Genomic DNA, 18,083 nt, shown 5'->3' on the forward strand with positions numbered 1-18,083 from the left:
GAAAACTATGGCTCACATTCATTTTTGTGTACTTTAAGACATTTGTGCTCGTGTATGTGTGTATAAACATCTTCAGGTAATCAGGCATTGCAATGCATAAAGCTGCTAACACTGTTATGGCTTAGCAAAAATGTAACTCTCTTGGGAACTTAGGGTTTTTTATTTCAGTTATCTCTACTATTAATATTTGGGGCTAAGTATCATAAATGTAAGCATAAAGGTTTATCACCGTCAAAGACATTGTCTGTTCTATCTGTCTGGAAACTGCTTTAGTTTCTATCTCAGGAAATAATCAAGAGAAAACTGTGGTTCATTTCAGCTTCTCTGGGGACACCCTAGGAAAAAAGATTATCCCCCATCCCCTGGGAGCTGGGTATGCCCTCTTTCTAGGACATGGCAAATATAGGATGAGCTGGTGTTATTTATCTTTGCTTATGTTTCTTTCTTACCTGATGGTAATGTGATTCACATTCCTACAAATTACCCCTTGGGATATATTTAAAAAGTGGAAAAAGCTTTAAAAAGAAGGGTTAAATTTTTTTTTAAAGGGCTGGGAATTTGGCTTAGTGGTAGAATGCTTGCCTAGCATGCATGGAGCCCTGGGTTTGATTCCTCAGTACCATATAAAAGCCAGAAGTGGCACTGTGGCTCAAGTGGTAGGGTGTTAGTCTTGAGCAAAAGAAGTTCAAGGACAGTGCTCATGCCCTGAGTTCAAGCCCTAGGACTGGCAAAAAACAAACAAAAGAAAAAAGGAAATTTAAAAACTGGTTAATCTTTCTGTAATGTAATTTGGTCTCAGTATTAGTTAGCACACAGAACTCTAAATTTCAATACTATTCTGTAATTAGATACAGCTTGTAAAAAGTTAAAAAAAAAAAAAAGATGGTCTGAGATTCCTTAAGTTTGTTAAGTCTGGGTTCTTAGGGCAGTGTCAGGCCACATATAATTTGTACGTTAAGAAAAACTGTGTCAGTTTCCTAAGCGTTAACTCAAACTGCAAAAAAAAAAAAAAAATGGGGGGAAGGAAGTTAAAGCTCAGACTGCAAACAGGTAAATGGGCATTACCAAGTGTTTCAGTGGATTACTACTTTGCATTAAAAAGGAATGTTAGCTGAAGGTTTTTAAGGGTTATTTTAAATGCAAATTGAATTAAAGGGAATTTGGAAAGTAAAATTGTTCTAAATGTTTCAAAACTCAATGTTAAACAGATTTGCTTTTATGGATCTTCTGTAGCAATTACAGATAGCACACAGAGGACAGATGACTCTTACAAGTTTGTCAGATTTAACTTTGATTCTTAATACGTTTGATAAGCCCTGCTTAAAACCTTTTTCTATTGATCTCTTTGTTGCTTCAATTGGAAGTAATAGGGGCTTTTGGCAAATGCTCATTTGATCTGAGGGTTGCAATTTGAAACCTGACCAGGCAGCAAACTCCCTGTAAGACTCTTATTCCTAAAAATCCAGCAAATGCTGGAAGCGGCAAGGTGGCTCAAGGTGGCAGAGTGCTAGCCTTGAGCAAAAGAGCTCAGGGATAGTGCCCAGGCCCTGAGTCCAGGCCAGGGACCAATAAAGGAAATGAAAACTGGGGTATTATCCCATCAGGGAGAAGACACCCCCAGGACAAAGCTTGCTCTGGTGATGTGGGGACATCTAGAGGCAATTGGAAGGCACTGAGCAGAGAAGAGGAGAGGGCGTCAAATCCTAAATGGAGTCACTTGTGGTTGGCCTTTGGAAAGTAATCATAAGCATGCCAATCTAATGCCCATACCTGTCTACTTTGTAATTGGGCAGGAACTTATACCCTTGCCTGTCAGTCATCTGTTATAGTGGGTAGTAAAAAGCTAGGTTTATCAAATGGGGAATAGTTTAAAGTTAACAAAAATCCTAGGCCCCAGTATCTGCTCAAGGCAGATAAATTCATCTGTTCAGGAAAGGAGGTTTGTCCCAATAGAACATGGACCTGAGGGCTGTCTGGAAGCCTTCAGAGGTAACTGTTAGGCAGTGTGAGGGTCAGCAAAGATCAGGTTTCCTAGTCGGGTAGGAAAAATGCTTCTGCAAACTGGAGTGCTTAACAAGCTATGCTACTGTAGCCCCAAAATAAATCTGTGTTGTAAAAAGTTAAATGTATGTGAAAGGATATGTCCCGGCCATCCCAGGGGACCACGTGGAGACAATCACAGACAGGAGAAGAAGTTTCGTAAGGAGGTTTATTAGTGGAGCCATAGTTCCCACGGGAGAGCGAGCTACTTGACATCTACACCTTATCCAGGTGGCAGCTTCTCTCTGTGGGTAAAGGGGATGTAGGTAGGTCTTAATAGTGAGTAGGAGTGGCTCATTAGGTGCTGTGGGTTTTTAGCCTCCTGCCCTCCCCTGTCCTGCAAGAGAGACGGAAAAGCACACCCCACACAGATGGGTCCAGGAAGAGGAAATAGGGGGCTAACAGACTGCCACCCAGCCCTCCTCTCCACAGAGAACAGACAGGCAGCCTGGGAGCAGGTCGAGCCAACTCGTTTATTCAGGAAATGATCTGTTCTTTTACATGGGTTGAAGAGTGGTGGAAGTGAAGGGGTAGGTGCACCTACGTAGGGGCTGTGATTTGATGCCTGGGCTGTCCTTCAAGGGTGACTTCATGGGACTTCCCCCAAGGGCGGTTTCCACGGCCCACAGGACCACCTCGTGGGTTCATCACCCGTCACCATCTTGGTGCACACGCAGGCTGAGGCGGGATGCGGGGCTGGTTGTAGCTACCTTTCCGGTTCTGGGCCTGGATAGGGTGGGCAGGGCTAGCAGCCACGCTGCCCCAGGGCTGGAGAAGAGGCGGTCCCAGCCAGGACCACCTCTTAACGCTGTAAACCAGTGCCCCACAAGTAGGTATGGGTGGATCTGGGGCTAATGGGAGGAGCTGAGGACCTGAGGTTAGGGAAATGCTAACCGTATGTAACTTTTGTCTTTGCTTTAATGAGCTTCTTGCCTAATGGTGTTTCTTTTTAAAATTAATATGTGGATGATATTAATTTGTTGTTCCTTATATTGTTTCTGTGTCTTCTTTTCCTCCCTAATTTCTAATTCCTTTCCAGTTATGAGTAAATAAAATTGCTTCTATAATGACATCAAATCCTGGCAACCCTTTTCTGTGGACCTTATACTACAGGGTGGGCAGGCAGTTTGCTCTCTTCCTAATAAATCCTTTTTGCCTGAACCATGTGGTGGTTTCAGTTGGCGAACCTTACAGTTACCAAAAGGTGGTCACCCTGGTACATTGTCCCTTGAATCAAAAAAGAATACTGCAGTAGTAAAAGGAAATCGCACAGCTGTTGCTACTGCCTAAAAAGCTGCTTTGAAAACCAGTGGGGTCCCTAAATAGTATATTAACTGTTCCTGACCCAGCCTGCCACCCAAGCCAGCATAGTCAGAGGAAGCAACCAGGAGAGCATTGGGCATTAGATTTCACTGAAGTCAGGCCCCCGGCCTTAGGTTAAATGAACAATGCTTCCTTAACTTAGTGACCATACAGGTATATCAGCAAGAGGTTTATAAACAGACTCAACTCAGATCCAGCCTACTCCTTCCAACCTGGAGATTCTGTTTAGGTTAAGATGTTCATCAAGGACAGCCTCACAGCCACCAGGAAGGAACCCTACATTGTCATCCTGACCACCTCCACCGAGGTGAAGGGGACAGGACCCCTGCCTGGCTCCACCACACACACAACCATCTGCTGAAGCTATGGCTTTTGCGTCGCCCTTTCTTTCTGTCAACTGCTTCCCTGGAGCCTTGTTTGTGTGACTCTTTGTGTAAACCTTACCAAGCCTGACCTGGAAAAGGATTGCTGGTTATGTTTAAGTTGAAAGCCTTCTGGCTATATGGGTATCAGGCTATATGGGTATCAGTCATACTGATTGGTGGAAGTTCCTTAAACGACAGTTGGGAGAGCCCTCTGTGGAAACCAAATGAAAGGTGTAGGGGGTGCCCCCTTTTTTTGAGTCCCTAGAAACAGCAGGCTTAGAAAATGTAGTAGGCCTGGGGAAGGGCAAACCTAACCCGAATAAGAAGAGCAGAAAGCTACTTGACCTAGAGCTGCTTGACCTTTGCAAAAGAACGAAATGAGGAAGAACAACATAAAATTCCAGAGATAGAGACATGTAAGGTAAATTAAGGAGTTAAATGGGTAAACAGTAAATATCAGTTATACCCAGTAGCAAGAACTGAACAAAGAGTATTTTGCTTGCCTAAATGACTTACTGCTTTGTTTACCAGAGTTGACTGGAATTGTAATCAATTCTGCTTCAGTATGTCTGCCCGCTTGCTTTGCCTAACTTGCCTGACCACCTGCATGTGGTACATGTGATTTTTGCCTTTAAAAACTCAGCCCTGCTGAAGCTTGGGGCTGCACGATCGCTCCTGGAATGGCAGAGTATAGACACCAGACACCATGAGTCTAAGAAAATCCTGAGGGTTTTGGAGTCGCCTTTGAATTCAGGAATTTTCAAAAAGGGTTAGAGTCCTACCACGGTCTGGCCATGGGTTAGAGACCCACATGGGTTAGAATCCCATTTTGGTGACCAGGATACAACATACCCTCTCACTAAGAAATCAATGATTTGATGTACATAAAACCTGTGGCGAATGAAAGAAGGATACTGATATAAGTAACATCACCTTATTCTCACCACCATCCTAGTGCTTTGTTAGATGGTGGGGGCTTTTTATCCAACTCCAAAAAGCCTGAAGAGGTAACATAAGCCATCCTCTAAATTGCAGATAGGGAATGCTGCTTAGCCCCAGGAAAGTTTTGCCACACAGACTGCTCACCCTGAGTATTTCCGTCTTTGGGGTGCTCTTGTTGGGCCAGGGTCCCTCCCCTAAACAAATGGTTTTGCCTTTAAAAGCTTTGTGGAAACAATGTTCATCGCAGCACAATTTGTCATAGCTAGAATCTGGAACCAACCCAGATGCCCCTCAGTAGACGAATGGATCAGGAAAATGTGGTACATATACACAATGGAATTTTATGCCTCTATCAGAAAGAATGACATTGCTCCATTTGTAAGGAAATGGAAGGACTTGGAAAAAATTATACTAAGTGAAGTGAGCCAGACCCAAAGTAACATGGACTCTATGGTCTCCCTTATTGGGAATAATTAGTACAGGTTTAGGCAAGTCATAGCAGAGCATCACAAGAGCCCAATAGCTATACTCTTATGAACACATAAGATGATGCTAAGTGAAATGAACTCCATGTTATGGAAATGATTGTTATATCACAGTTGTAACTACTTTCAACGTCCCATGTGTATCTGTAGCTTCTATTATTGATGATCTTCTTGTATCACCTTCCTGTGGTTGTACCTACACTAGCTCTGTAATCTTATCTGAGTATATTGGAAATCATGTATACTGGCATTAGAACTAGGAAATTGAAAGGGAATACCAAAATTGAGAGACACAGGGTAAAAAAAGAGAAACAACTACAAAAGCAATACTTGCAAGACTGTTTGGTGTAAGTGAACTGAACACCTCAAGGCGGGAAAGGGAAAGGGGGAGGAGGGAGGGAAGTATGAGGAACAAGGTACCAAACAGTACAAGAAATGTATCCAATGCCTAACATATGAAACTGTAACCTCTCTGTACATCAGTTTGATAATAAAAATTTGAAAAAAAATAAAAAATAAATAAAAGCTTTGTGGAGGCTATATTCTGGGTTGCAGGTCTTTGGGATAGGCATCCACCCACAGTCACCAATTTTCTAATAATGACTCTCAATTCTACCTCACAAAATGTGGATTCTTTGTTTTTTGAGATTAAATTCCTATATAATATTATTTCAAAATTATTCAATTTACTATCTTCTTTGATAGTCCAATCCCTTCCCACTAGTACCCATCCACTAGCAGGATCTATTTCTTTTTCCCTCACCCCATCTCCAGATTTAACAACACCCTTCACCGAGTTTCTTTCTGCTATTTTCATATGCACTTGTGTTACAGTTCTCACCCTCTTTCTTTTTCCCATTCTAATATCCTCCTACATTTCTAATCCAGAAGAAAGAAAACACCAAACATTCAGTTAAACAACTACTCAAAACAGATGAACCAATACAGAAACAAGGACAATCAGACTTACATAACAATTCTAAAGAACAATATTTGATTATGGTTATGTGTCTACATCTGTGTACTTATCTATAGACGTCTCTGCAGGTATCAGGAGTGAGGTTCATTGCTTCTCACAGAAGAAAGGCTTCCCAGTTGAAGCTGATGGCTGATGCTTCTATGATTTGTCTCAGCAGGGAGTCCCAAACCTGCTTATCTAGGAGGCTTGCTCCAAGCTGCCTTTCTGTAATGGTAGGCTGCAGACCACTTTTTTGAAGCTGTGGTACTTGGGCAGTGCATCCCACCAGTGCACCGGCTTTCTGGGTGCTGCAACATTTCCTGTGGTGGGATCCACAGTCTCTGTTCCGGCTCCTCTGCTCTGTTTCTTGGAGATGTTCCCAACCCTCCTTCTCCTAGGGCAGCCATGCACACAAGGACTCTAGCAGCCTCTGGCTTCTTGGCTGCTGCTTCATTTCCTTAACCTTAAATGTTTATTGCTCCCTGCCAGCAACAAAAGTTCTGTCCTTCCTTTCCATGGCCCTCATAAGTGATTTAAATCCATGTTGTGTGACAAAGTGTCCTGAACACTTCTAGACAGTGATTGCCTGGTGTTATATTAAAATATAGATATTGGGTCTAACTGGTGCCATCTGGGTATCTGGATGGTGATGAAGCTTTTCCAAAAACTCTTAGAGATGAAATTTACTTCCCTTGCCCTGCTCTTAGATGATGGACACCTGTATGGCACATTTGTATGATTTGACATTGAAAGTAAAGAGAAAAAAAAATGTGCTTTGGTTGGACATTTCATCCATTAAGTCTTATATCATCTTGCCTGTGTGGTTTTTTAATATCCATAATAATCTATAATAGCCATGAAAATTGAACCTTTTGGAAGAGTCAACTTATGTCTACTGGATGTGGAACAGCATAAGTGATTTTTTTTAAAAAAAGCAATGAGTTGGGCATACTGGATGATATCTAAATCTGTTTGAACAAAACTATTGCCAGGAGCAGAGATGTTGCAAGATGGAAGAAATTATTCTTCTAAGAGATGTTTTAAGTCCTGAGCCTACTTCTGAGGGGGTCCACTCCCTGTGTTTCTTATATCAGTATATTCCAAACTTGTCTGGGCAGTCAACTCACATGTTATCTCAAACTATTAGTGTTGATAGGGTTTCTGAGCTAGGTTCTCCACAGCAGGAGTAACACAGTTCATGCTGAAGCATTAATCCACTGGGGCATCCATTTCAACTTGGGCTTAAAGGGACACTACAGTTTTCAATCACCAAATGTTGAATAAGCAAAGGCTCAAATCTTAATCTTCGATTCATTAGTCAAGGGACATTGGAAATGATTTTAGAATTCTCAGACCTCAGCTGCATTCACTATGAAATGTGATGTATACCCTCACTAGCTTTATTCATGTATAGATTAGCCTTTGCACCAACTATCTCAGCAGGTGCATGACATATTGCCAGCTATTCAGAAAGTGGCAACTATAAAAAATCACCACTGTACAGACCCCCTTGAGTGTGGAAACCCCACTTATGAGAGATGTTACAGGCCTAAGCCTTCTATGCCCAGGAAATGCTAGCCTGAGAGGGTAACCAAAAGTTGTTTCTCTGGTACATTGTCCCGGGCATTGATGACAGGGAGGGGGATTCTGTAGTACAAGGAATCACACAGCCACTGCCTCTGCTTTTAAACCACAGGAGCCCCTAAATATATTATTGCCTGTTCCTGACTCCAGCCTGCTATCCAAACCAGCCTACTCAGAGGAATAACAACATCTATCCAAGATTTTGTGTGGAAAACAAAATTCTGGTAGGATTTTCTTATCCAAAGCTCTGGGAAGAACCTTAAGCAACCAGGTGCACCATGCACCCTCCAGGTGCCCTGCCTGTGCTCAGGTCAACACAAGACAGGGTCAAAAGTCAGCCTAGGAGTAAAGGTCGAAGGAAGCACTCCAGGGGAGCATTGGGTGACAGATTTCCCTGAAGCCAGGCAGACCACCTTAGGTTAACTTAGTAATGCTTACTTACTTAAGTTTCTGCAGAAACTTCCAGGCAACTCAGAGGGAGGTGCATACACAGTTCTGGGAGACACTGCCCAGCTCCGATCCAGTCCATCCCTTCCAACCTGGAGAATCCATTTGGATTAAGAACTTCATCAAAGATGGCCTCACTTCCACCTGGAAGGGACCCTGCACCATCATCCTGAGCATTCCCACCATGGCAAAAGTAGATGGGATCCCTGCTGGCCCCACCACATGTGACAAAAACCTGCTGATTCTGGGTGAATGGTATGTCCTAGTTTGGATCCGCTGAAGACTTTTGCATCACATTGACATTCACCCTTTCTGTAACCTCCTTCCTGGAGCCTTCTATGTCTTCTACTCTTTCTGTGGAACATAGATTTGTAAACCTTATGCAGCATGATCTGGAAAAGGACTGCTGGTTATGTTTAAGTTCAAATCCTCATGGCCATATGGGTATTGGTCATACTGAGCCAACTTTGACTGCTGGCGACTCCTCAGATTGCAGCTGGGATCAGCCCAGGCCCAAACTGAAGATCCTGCTTCATGTTGTTTTTATGTTGATGAAACAAGACTAATATGGGAGAGACTCTCTATGGTGAGACAAAAACATAGAAACAAGATAGAAAAAATTGGAAAATTCCTTGAACTGGCACTAAAAATTGTTTAATTGGTCCCCAATGGATAGCAACTCTGATATCTGAAGCCATGGGGCCCTTAATTCTACTTCTCTTGGGTATAACAATAGGTCCATGTCTTCTACACTCACAGTCCTAAGGGCGGAATACTGAAGAATCAATGATTTGGTTATATGTACATAGAAGCAGTGGAGAATGAAATATGGATACTGGGTCTAACTGGTGACATCTCAGCATCTTGGTAGATGATTAAATTACCCTTGCTCCCAGGTGACAGGTGCCTGAACTAGAAGCAGCAGATGGGGCAGAGATTTGGAAGACAGGTTTCAGAACCTGCCTGACTTGTATTATGAACTTGAGAGACTCTTTGAACTTCCCAGCTCTCTGTGACCCTGCCTCATAACTATGACCCTATTTAGGCCTCTTGACCCCTGCTGCCATTGTGCCGTGCCTCATGTCTCCTGATTTCCCTCAGGTCATCAGGGCCTCCCTATTCAACTCCCCATTAGAGTTGATCTGGTTAATATTGTTGCTGTCATTGCTTGTTGTTGACATTGTTTTTCTACTCTTTCTTTGCTATCCTCATGACTTGGTTGCCTAACAGTATAAAGTACATTGCAGACTAGAAGTGTTTTGGAGACATGGTCTGCTCACAGTCTCCAGCTTTGTTATAAGACTCCCGATTCAACTCCTCAGAATGTGGCTTCTCTATATTTTTCAATCAAATTCCCATGTAACAATACTAGGCATTTTATTGGTAGTCAAGTATAGAAAACATCAGTGATTCTACTAAGCAGTTGAAAAGCTCTCATTATTGAGAACTCTCCTTATGTTTCAAATATCAAAGAAACATTTTTAAAGTCAATTCATAGAACCTACAGTATATCCACAAAATAATAAATTTTCCTGAGAATGTAGAATTTCCATTGATCTTCTTGACTCAAATGATTAAGTTTAGTATCTTCCAGGCCTGACTGCACGATGTACATACTTATATTTTTAATGACCAAACCTGGACATTAACCAGTATGATTACATAACTTCCATGTGTAGCCTAGAAAGGATAAAGAAAATCACCTTTGTTTTGTTTTGTTACTGGTTTTATCTCAGTCACTGAGACAAACTCGATTCAAATGAGAGATTAAAATACACCCAACTGGTTTAATCAGTTTTGTGCCCAAGACGTATATGTTGACTCAGTCAGCAGTGTGATAAAAGCTCTGGCTCACAAGCTCGCAGTTGTTTCATCAAGAAGAGAAGGCCTCCATGGACACAGTCGTGGTCCTGGTGCTGAGTCTCTCCTGCCTGCTTCTCCTTTCACTCTGGAGACAGGGCTCTGGGAAGGGGAGGCTCCCTCCTGGCCCCGCTCCTCTCCCCATTATTGGAAATTTCCTGCAAATAGATGTTAAAGACATCAGCAACTCCTTAGCCAATGTAAGTATGCTTGCTGGTCTTCTCATGGCTTGCAAAGTGAAGTAAGTAAACCCTAGTTTCTTGTCTGCAGAGAAAATCCTACTGCTACAGAATTGTACTAGATGATTACAAAGCAGATGCTTCTTGTACACTCTAATATGCCACTAATCTTTTACAATTTGCCGTTGGCTAAATATCATGGAATAAATAATGCAATTTTTTCAGTAGAACAAAATTTAAGTCATTTGTGTTAATCATCCAAATCACAGAGTATCAAGCCTTGTGAATGCTTCTCTCCTTATTTGTTTTACAGTAATTTTATATGATTTGAGGGTGAAAGTCAAGGGCAAAAAAGTATTTTGTTTAGATATTTCATTCATTAAGTCATGCATCAGACTGTCTAAGTGGTTTTCTGTTTTGTTTCTTGTTTGAAAGTTGAATCTTTTTGAAGAGTCAACTTATGCCTATTGTCAAGGCAATGCCTATAGATGTGGAACAAAATAAGGAATAAAAAAAGCAATGAGTTGGGGCATACTGGATGATATATAAATCTGTTTGAACAAAAACATTGTCAGGAGCAGAGATGATGCAAGATAGAAGAAATTATTCTTCCAAGAGATGGTTTAGTTTCTGAGGCTGCATTCTGAGGGGGCCCACTCCCTGTGTTTCTCACATCAGTATATTCCAAACTTGTCTGGGCAGTAAAATCACCTGTTATGACAAGCCATTACTGTTGGTTGAGCTTCTGAGCTAGGTTCTCCTCAGCCAGAGTGCCACTGTTCATCCTGAAGCAATTGATATGGGCATCTATTCAACAGGAACCTGAAGGCACAATAGATTGTTCAAGCATCAAATGTCCTCATTAGTCAAGGGACAATAGGTCCATGTTAGAATTTTTAGAATCCTCAGACCTCAGCTGCATTCACTATGAAACGTGATGAATACACTCATTAGCTATATTCATGTATAGATGAACCTTTGCACCGACTACCTCAGAAGTTGCATGGCATATTGCTGGCTGTTCAGGTCAACTAAAAATCACCACTGTGTTCTTATATAAACCTAAGAACAATTTCAAACTCTGTATACGAGGCTAAGATCATGAACATTTCAATGACAATATTCATTTAAAACAGGAGAAATAATGACTTCTCTTGCTAATATTTGTACTTCCTTTTTCTCTTTTCCAGTTCTCCAAAGTCTATGGCCCCGTGTTCACTCTATATTTTGGGATGAAGCCCACTGTGGTGATTCATGGATATGAAGCTGTGAAGGAAGCCCTGATTGATTATGGTGAGGAGTTTTCTGGAAGAGATAAATTTCCAGTGGTGGATCAGTTTAATAAACGACATGGTGAGTGTGCCCGTGAATGTGTGCATTCGCATAGTAGGCAGTGGGTATGGCTCTGAGGAAAAAGAACAGAGCGATATGTGTGGCTTTCACTTTCCTCTGCCTGGGCTCTGATCTCCCTCTCTGTTTCTGCTGCTCCTTCTTCCAGGAATCATTTTCAGTGATGGAAAGAGATGGAAAGATATGAGGCGTTTCTCACTCATGACCCTGAGGAATTTTGGGATGGGGAAGAGGAGCATTGAGGACAGAGTTCAAGAGGAAGCCCGCTGCCTTGTGGAGGAACTGAGGAAAACCAATGGTGGGTGCTGCTTTCTCAGTGACCCATACAGATTGCTCTCTTGTGGCAACATTTCAGGAGCAACCACATCTTTCATTCTGGGTCTGGGCTGTGAGCTCATGTAGAAGAGGAAGGGTTTTAGCAGAATGACAGGGAGTGGTTGTGTACTCAGGCTGTGGGTATCAGGCAAGTGCATACATGTATAGTGGGAATAAAAAGCCTATCCTGCTCCAAACTGTGTTTCTTATGTGTGTAAAGAATACTCTATGAATGTAGATATTGTGGCTATGTTCTGGGCTAATGTACAATGTTTTCTCCTTCACATAAATGTGCGTTATTTTTGGCACATATGGCTGGGATTGTGTTCCTCTTGCTTCAGGGATCGGGGCACTGGGGTTGCAGACATTCTCTCTTGTGCAATTTGATTTTGAGATAAGATTGCACTAACATTTTGCCTGTGCTAGCTTCTTAACTTCAGTTTTCCTATCTCTGCCTCTGAAGTATCTGTGATGACAGACATAAGTCATTTTGCTTGGTCTTTTTTGGATTTGGATCTGATTATTTTCCTACCATGGTCAACTTTACTCACCTACTAAGGAAATCATTGTCAAAAGTGAATCTGATTATTCATTTGGATCTCTATGACTGTTTGAAATTCTCTCTTTCAAATAAAGTGAAGGATTCAAAATAAGATAGTATCTGTGAATGATACATATGTGAACTTACCTTCTCAGTGCTTCCCAAATGATTCTCAACCCCTTGGGCCAAAATAATACATTTTCTGATATATTAGCACACTGCAATGTCTATGAAATGTGGTATACAAGAAGGTAACACGTTTCTTACTCTCAAAAACCCTACTATTTTGTCAGAATGCTTTAAGTCATGTCATCCTTATTTAGGATCTCTATATGTAAGTTTGAGAGCTTGTTACACATAAAGCATATTGATCGATTGATCACATACATTTCATTGCAGAGCTCACAGCAAAAAAAAAAAAAGAAACCTTAAGTATAATTTAATTTATTATGTTACAGGATTGTAAGTGAAAACTATGTGATAGATGAAATTCTAGTTTATATGAATTCTAGTTTATATGAATTCTAGTTTATATGAAGCATATTAATCAGTTGATGACCATATCACTGTATCTCAGAATCCACAAAAATCAACTGTGTCTAAATAAATGAGTATCTGGACTTTATTGGAGATGATGTGCAGTTACTCCCTCAGGAGGGAAATGTATCATTTTATGAGGCAAGCACTCTTGCCACTAGGCCATATCCCCAGCCCCAAATGTATCATTTTAAACACTGAACAAAAAAGAGTCTCCCTTCTCTTCCCTTCCCTTTCCTTCATTTTCCTTCTTCTTTTGTTCTTCTTTCCTTATTCTTTCCATCCTCCCTTCTTTCTTTCTTCCTTCCCCTTCCACTCTTCTTTCCTTTCTTTCTTTTGTTTCTCTATCTCTCTTTCTCCCCTTCCTTCCTTCCTTCCTTCCTTCCTTCCTTCCTTCCTTCCTTCCTTCCCTTCTTTCTTTCTTTCTTTCTTTCTTTCTTTCTTTCTTTCTTTCTTTCTTTCTTTCTTTCTTTCCTTCTTTCTTTCTTTCTTTCTTTCTTTCATCTTCCTGTCTGTCTTGCAAGTATGCTCACTCGCTTGCTTGCTTTCTACAGTACTGGGGTTGACTTCACAGCCTCAAGCTTGCAAGGAGGTGCTCTAACACTTGAAGCACACTACTAGCCCTTGTCTTTAATTATTGTTTACATAGGCTCTTGCTTTTGCCCTAGGCTAGCCTTAGACTGTCATTCCCCTACTTTTGACTCTTAAATACAGATTACAGGTGTGTACTATGACACTCAGTCACCATTTTTTGTCTTCTTTTGTTTCCTTTGCCTTGGGTAAAGGTTTCCTGTTTTGATATTACTCTTTCAACTCACATGGTATAAGTGTGTTCTGCTTTCCATGTTTATTTCTTCCAATCATAAATTAACCTACTTTTTCTCACTTTAGCTTTCTTATTTAAAGGAAGATTGTTTATACATAAAAAGTTCCAGGTACCCACTAATTTACTACCATCCCTCTCAGTGCTGCTTTTTCTACAGGCTCTACAGAGAGATGGGACTTGATCTAAATGCATGAATTATGAGATATTTGAAATGTCTTTTTCTCCTTCAAAATTTCAAGCATTTGATGTTAAAGATCTAAGCAAATGTTAGTGAATGTATGAAATTTGATTATTTAATTAGCTAGAATAAAATGCCCAACTCAGATTTAGGTTAAATGTACCTACCTATGTCAATGTATGCTGAGTAATTTGCTATAAGGGAAATGTATAGGGAACATAACACCTACAATTACTAAAATTACTTACCTGCTAACAAAGGCAAAGTGTCTGGCATATTTACTTTAATGCCATATTAAAGCTATTTTCTATATTTCAGGCTTACCCTGTGATCCCACCTTCATCCTGGGCTGTGCTCCCTGCAATTTGATCTGTTCCATTATTTTCCAAAATCGGTTTGATTATAAAGACCAGAATTTTCTTAAGTTGATGAAAAAATTAAATGAAAACCTCAAGCTTTTGAGCTCTCCGTGGACTCAGGTGAAGCCAGAATCATTTTTCCCTGACAAGCTAACTCCCTTCCTTCCTTCCTTCCTTCCTTCCTTCCTTCCTTCCTTCCTTCCTTCCTTCCTTCCTTCCTTCCTTCCTTCCTCCCTTCCTTCCTTCTTCCCTTCTTTCTTTCTTATCTTTCTTCTTCAGGCATGTCTGCATATTCTAAATGGATCACACGGTGCATTCCTAGACATAAGATCATGCCTAGAACAGCATGAAGTGAACATCTGGGAATGGTATCTAAGCCCTGTTGTTTACACCTCAAAAATCACTATGTAGAGCTGGCTTCCAAGCCTGTTAGCTCTTTGCTCAATGACTTTCTCTTTCAGCTTCAATAACTATCTCCTATAAATTTTATTGTTTAGTTCTATAAGATGCCCAGTTACTCAATGGCCATATAGGTCCTTGATGGGTATTTTTATTTACAGCAAGACTTGTCTAGCCACCAAGCTAGAGCCTGCTTCATCACATTAACTAGTAGAACTATCATAATTAAGGAATAAACTATCCTGCTGAAGAAGGAAGATTATTAGGACAATGAAAGCTACTAGGAGACACTGAGTAGGGTAGGGGCATTTTATGCTTCAGCTGCGATCCTAGTGGACAAGGTATCTGGCTAGCTATCACAATATGCTTTGTCATATGGTGTTAGAAATCACAAAAGACCTCATTTTCTCTGTGCTGAATCTGTACTCTGCTGAAATAATTGCTGTGTGATCTTGAAGAAGTCATTTCCCAACTGTGGTGCACAATTTGAAGCCCTCTCACTTGTAAAATACTTATGTCAGGCTGGTTGCTAGCAATATAGGACACTAATTGACTGGTTTAAGTCACATTATCTAAACTCCCTTAACTTTTACTATCATATACAAAATGTGAATTATAATAAGTCATATCATGATAGGTTGTAGGGAAAAAATAATTTGAAATTTGAATCAATGTGTTCAGTTTTTATTTACAAAAAAGGTATATGAATCTCAAAACCATATTTCACCTTCTAGCCTGTATAAATCATTACTATATGTGTACAATAAGACAGCTGTATTGAGGCAGACATTTTATTCATATTTGTAGAAATGAATTCTAACCATGGCATATCAGTTTATTATATATTGTATTATATCTATTTTTATGTGTGTATATGTATATATATATATATTATTTGCATATATATCATCCACAAACATACATATATAATACATACATACATACTATATAGACATATTGTGAACTACATATTTCATTAAATAAGTTATTGCCTTTTCTTGTAGGTCTACAATACATTTCATACTTTCATTGATTATCTACCGGGAAGTCATAAAACAATTCTTGAAAATGCGAACTATGTTATAAATTTTATTATGGAGAAAGTGAGAGAACACGAAAAGACACTGGATGTGAACAACCCTCGGGACTTTATTGACTGTTTCCTGATGAATATGGAGCAGGTAAAGCACTCACCGCGGTCAGTCCTTAAGTTGCCTAAGTGTCCTGTGGGTCATCGGATTCCTCTGTGATGACTAGAGACACGCTCATGCTCAGACCAGGAAACATTGAAAGCACTACAGGTATTTATTATGTATGTGAATCCACATCAGGCATCCTGAAAAATATTAAATAAATGTGTTCAATAATTAGAACATATTTCCTTTCTCTGCATAAAAATGATCTCACTGAGGACAAACTGTACAGAGTAGGCAAAATGGAAACTGTATCCAAAAGTGTTACAAAATGTATTTTGATATTGCAGACGTGATCCACCAGCATCTGGCTCTTAATTGCTTTACAAAAATTATCTTATCTTTAAGTAGTTATACAAGGCAGGTGCTGTTTAATAAAGCAGTTTATGAATATAATGTATCTTCATAATGATCAGCCCCTTCAACATTCTCACCCCTTTGACCTATCCTTTCCCTTACTTTCTTAATTTTGTGGTATATATACAATGAAATATTGACTGGAGTCATAAAGTTCTTGAGTTTTTTTCTCAGCATATTTGAAAGCAATTTCCTTAAAGGACTTTACTATTAGTATCCTAAACTTAGAACAATGGAAATTATTCTTCTAACTATTATACACAATTTCCCCTTTGTATTGGTTATGATTTCTGTTTTTATACATGATGTACCCCAACATGTGCCATAACAATGACTAACTTGTGCATTTTCTTATAGGTGTATAGAAACTAAAACAGTTAAACACAAAAGAACAGTAATCTTAACATTTACAAATACATAGTTTTTTCATGCTCATTTATTGTCCAATGCCCTTTTGATTTTGCATGAAAACTGACTCCCTTTAGAATTTATTATATGGCAGACCTATGTATGAAATTTCTCTGGTGATTTGTTTTAGCTTAGAGTATCTTAAGAACTGCTATGTAGCAAGCATGGTAGTAGATTTTTATAATCTCAGTTAATTGGGAGATTGAGGCAGAATGATTATAAGTTTAAGATCATCTCAGACTAAGTTCAGGATATTGTCTCAAAAATGAAATTCAAACCAAAGGGATGGGGGTATGGTTCAAGTAGTGGAATGATTGCTTAGTATACCAAAGGTTCTGGGTTCCATCCCCAAACCACCTCATTTCATAGAAGGAAGTGTCACTGATGGATATAGAATTCTTCAACAAATTTTCTCTAGGCATTTAAAAAAATATTATGCTAACACTTGCTGAATTTTACAATTTCTAGAGGAAAGTGTGCCTGTTGCTCCTAGTGAAGATACAGTACATGATAAATTGCTTCTCTCTTGCTACTTTCAGGTGTTCCCATTGTCTGTAATGTTCAGCAGATTGATTAAAATATGCTGCGGTGTTATCTCTCTGGCTTTATTTGTCCTGACGTGTTGATTTCCTTCATGAATTTCCTTCATGACTTTCCTTCACTCACAAACCTTTCACCCATTATCTCTTCAAGTATTCTCCTCTTCTCTGCCTGTAGTCTCTCTGGGGCTCATGACAAGTACTTTATTGTCCTTTTTTGTACTTCCTGTTCTGTCTTATATGTGTTGTTTATCTCCTTTTGCAACTTTTCATCTTCTATTTATTCTATTTTCTGTTGGCAAGCCATTTATGGAATAATTTCATCTATGTCTTCCTAGGAAAAGCACAACAAACAGTCAGAATTTACTTATGAAAACTTGGTAACCTGTGCTACTGATCTGTTTGCTGCTGGCACAGAGACAACCAGCATGACCCTGAGGTACTCTCTGCTGCTCCTGGTGAAGCACCCTCACGTGGCAGGTAGGACCACATGTGAGAATTACATGAATTCCAGAAGGATAGTGAGAAGATACTACTAGCACCTTTCAGCTTGTTTGTTTTGGAAGAAATTCATTCTTCTTAGTTTTTCTTATTTGCTTTTGCAGAAACTGGGATTTGAATTCAGAGTGTCACACTTGCTAAGCAGCCACTCTGCCACTTTTAGGCTGAGCACGCGTGGACCACTGCTACAGTGGCCTGTGAGGGACTGGACAGTTGAGCAGGGTGAAATCAATTCTGGGCAAACAGTATCTAACACAAGCCTGTGAGATCAGGATACCTGAAAGTGTCATTTTGATTTAATTTAGCATTTGATTCTAGTCTGTCTTTTTATGACAATTATGAATTTTCACTGAACTATGTTTTGATTCTGTTTCTTTATTATTTATTGCCAGTAGTT

The 18,083-nt window shown here is 40.0% G+C and overlaps 2 protein-coding genes across 2 annotated transcripts in view; both read left to right on the plus strand.

Annotated features, from left to right (window-relative positions):
* LOC125346232 (cytochrome P450 2C9-like) overlaps window positions 1–18,083 on the plus strand; it is a 56,117-nt gene that overhangs the window by 32,269 nt on the left and 5,765 nt on the right. The gene's annotated exons all lie outside the window — the stretch shown is intronic.
* LOC125342134 (cytochrome P450 2C14-like) lies at window positions 9,990–17,724 on the plus strand. Its single transcript, XM_048334271.1, has 6 exons — window positions 9,990–10,204; window positions 11,374–11,536; window positions 11,682–11,831; window positions 14,249–14,409; window positions 15,693–15,869; window positions 17,524–17,724. Exons 1-6 carry the CDS (start codon window positions 10,037–10,039, stop codon window positions 17,722–17,724), a joined length of 1,020 nt encoding a protein of 339 aa, XP_048190228.1. The 5' UTR covers window positions 9,990–10,036.

Source organism: Perognathus longimembris, chromosome 2, assembly GCF_023159225.1.
Source record: "Perognathus longimembris pacificus isolate PPM17 chromosome 2, ASM2315922v1, whole genome shotgun sequence".
Classification (NCBI taxonomy): domain Eukaryota; kingdom Metazoa; phylum Chordata; class Mammalia; order Rodentia; family Heteromyidae; genus Perognathus; species Perognathus longimembris.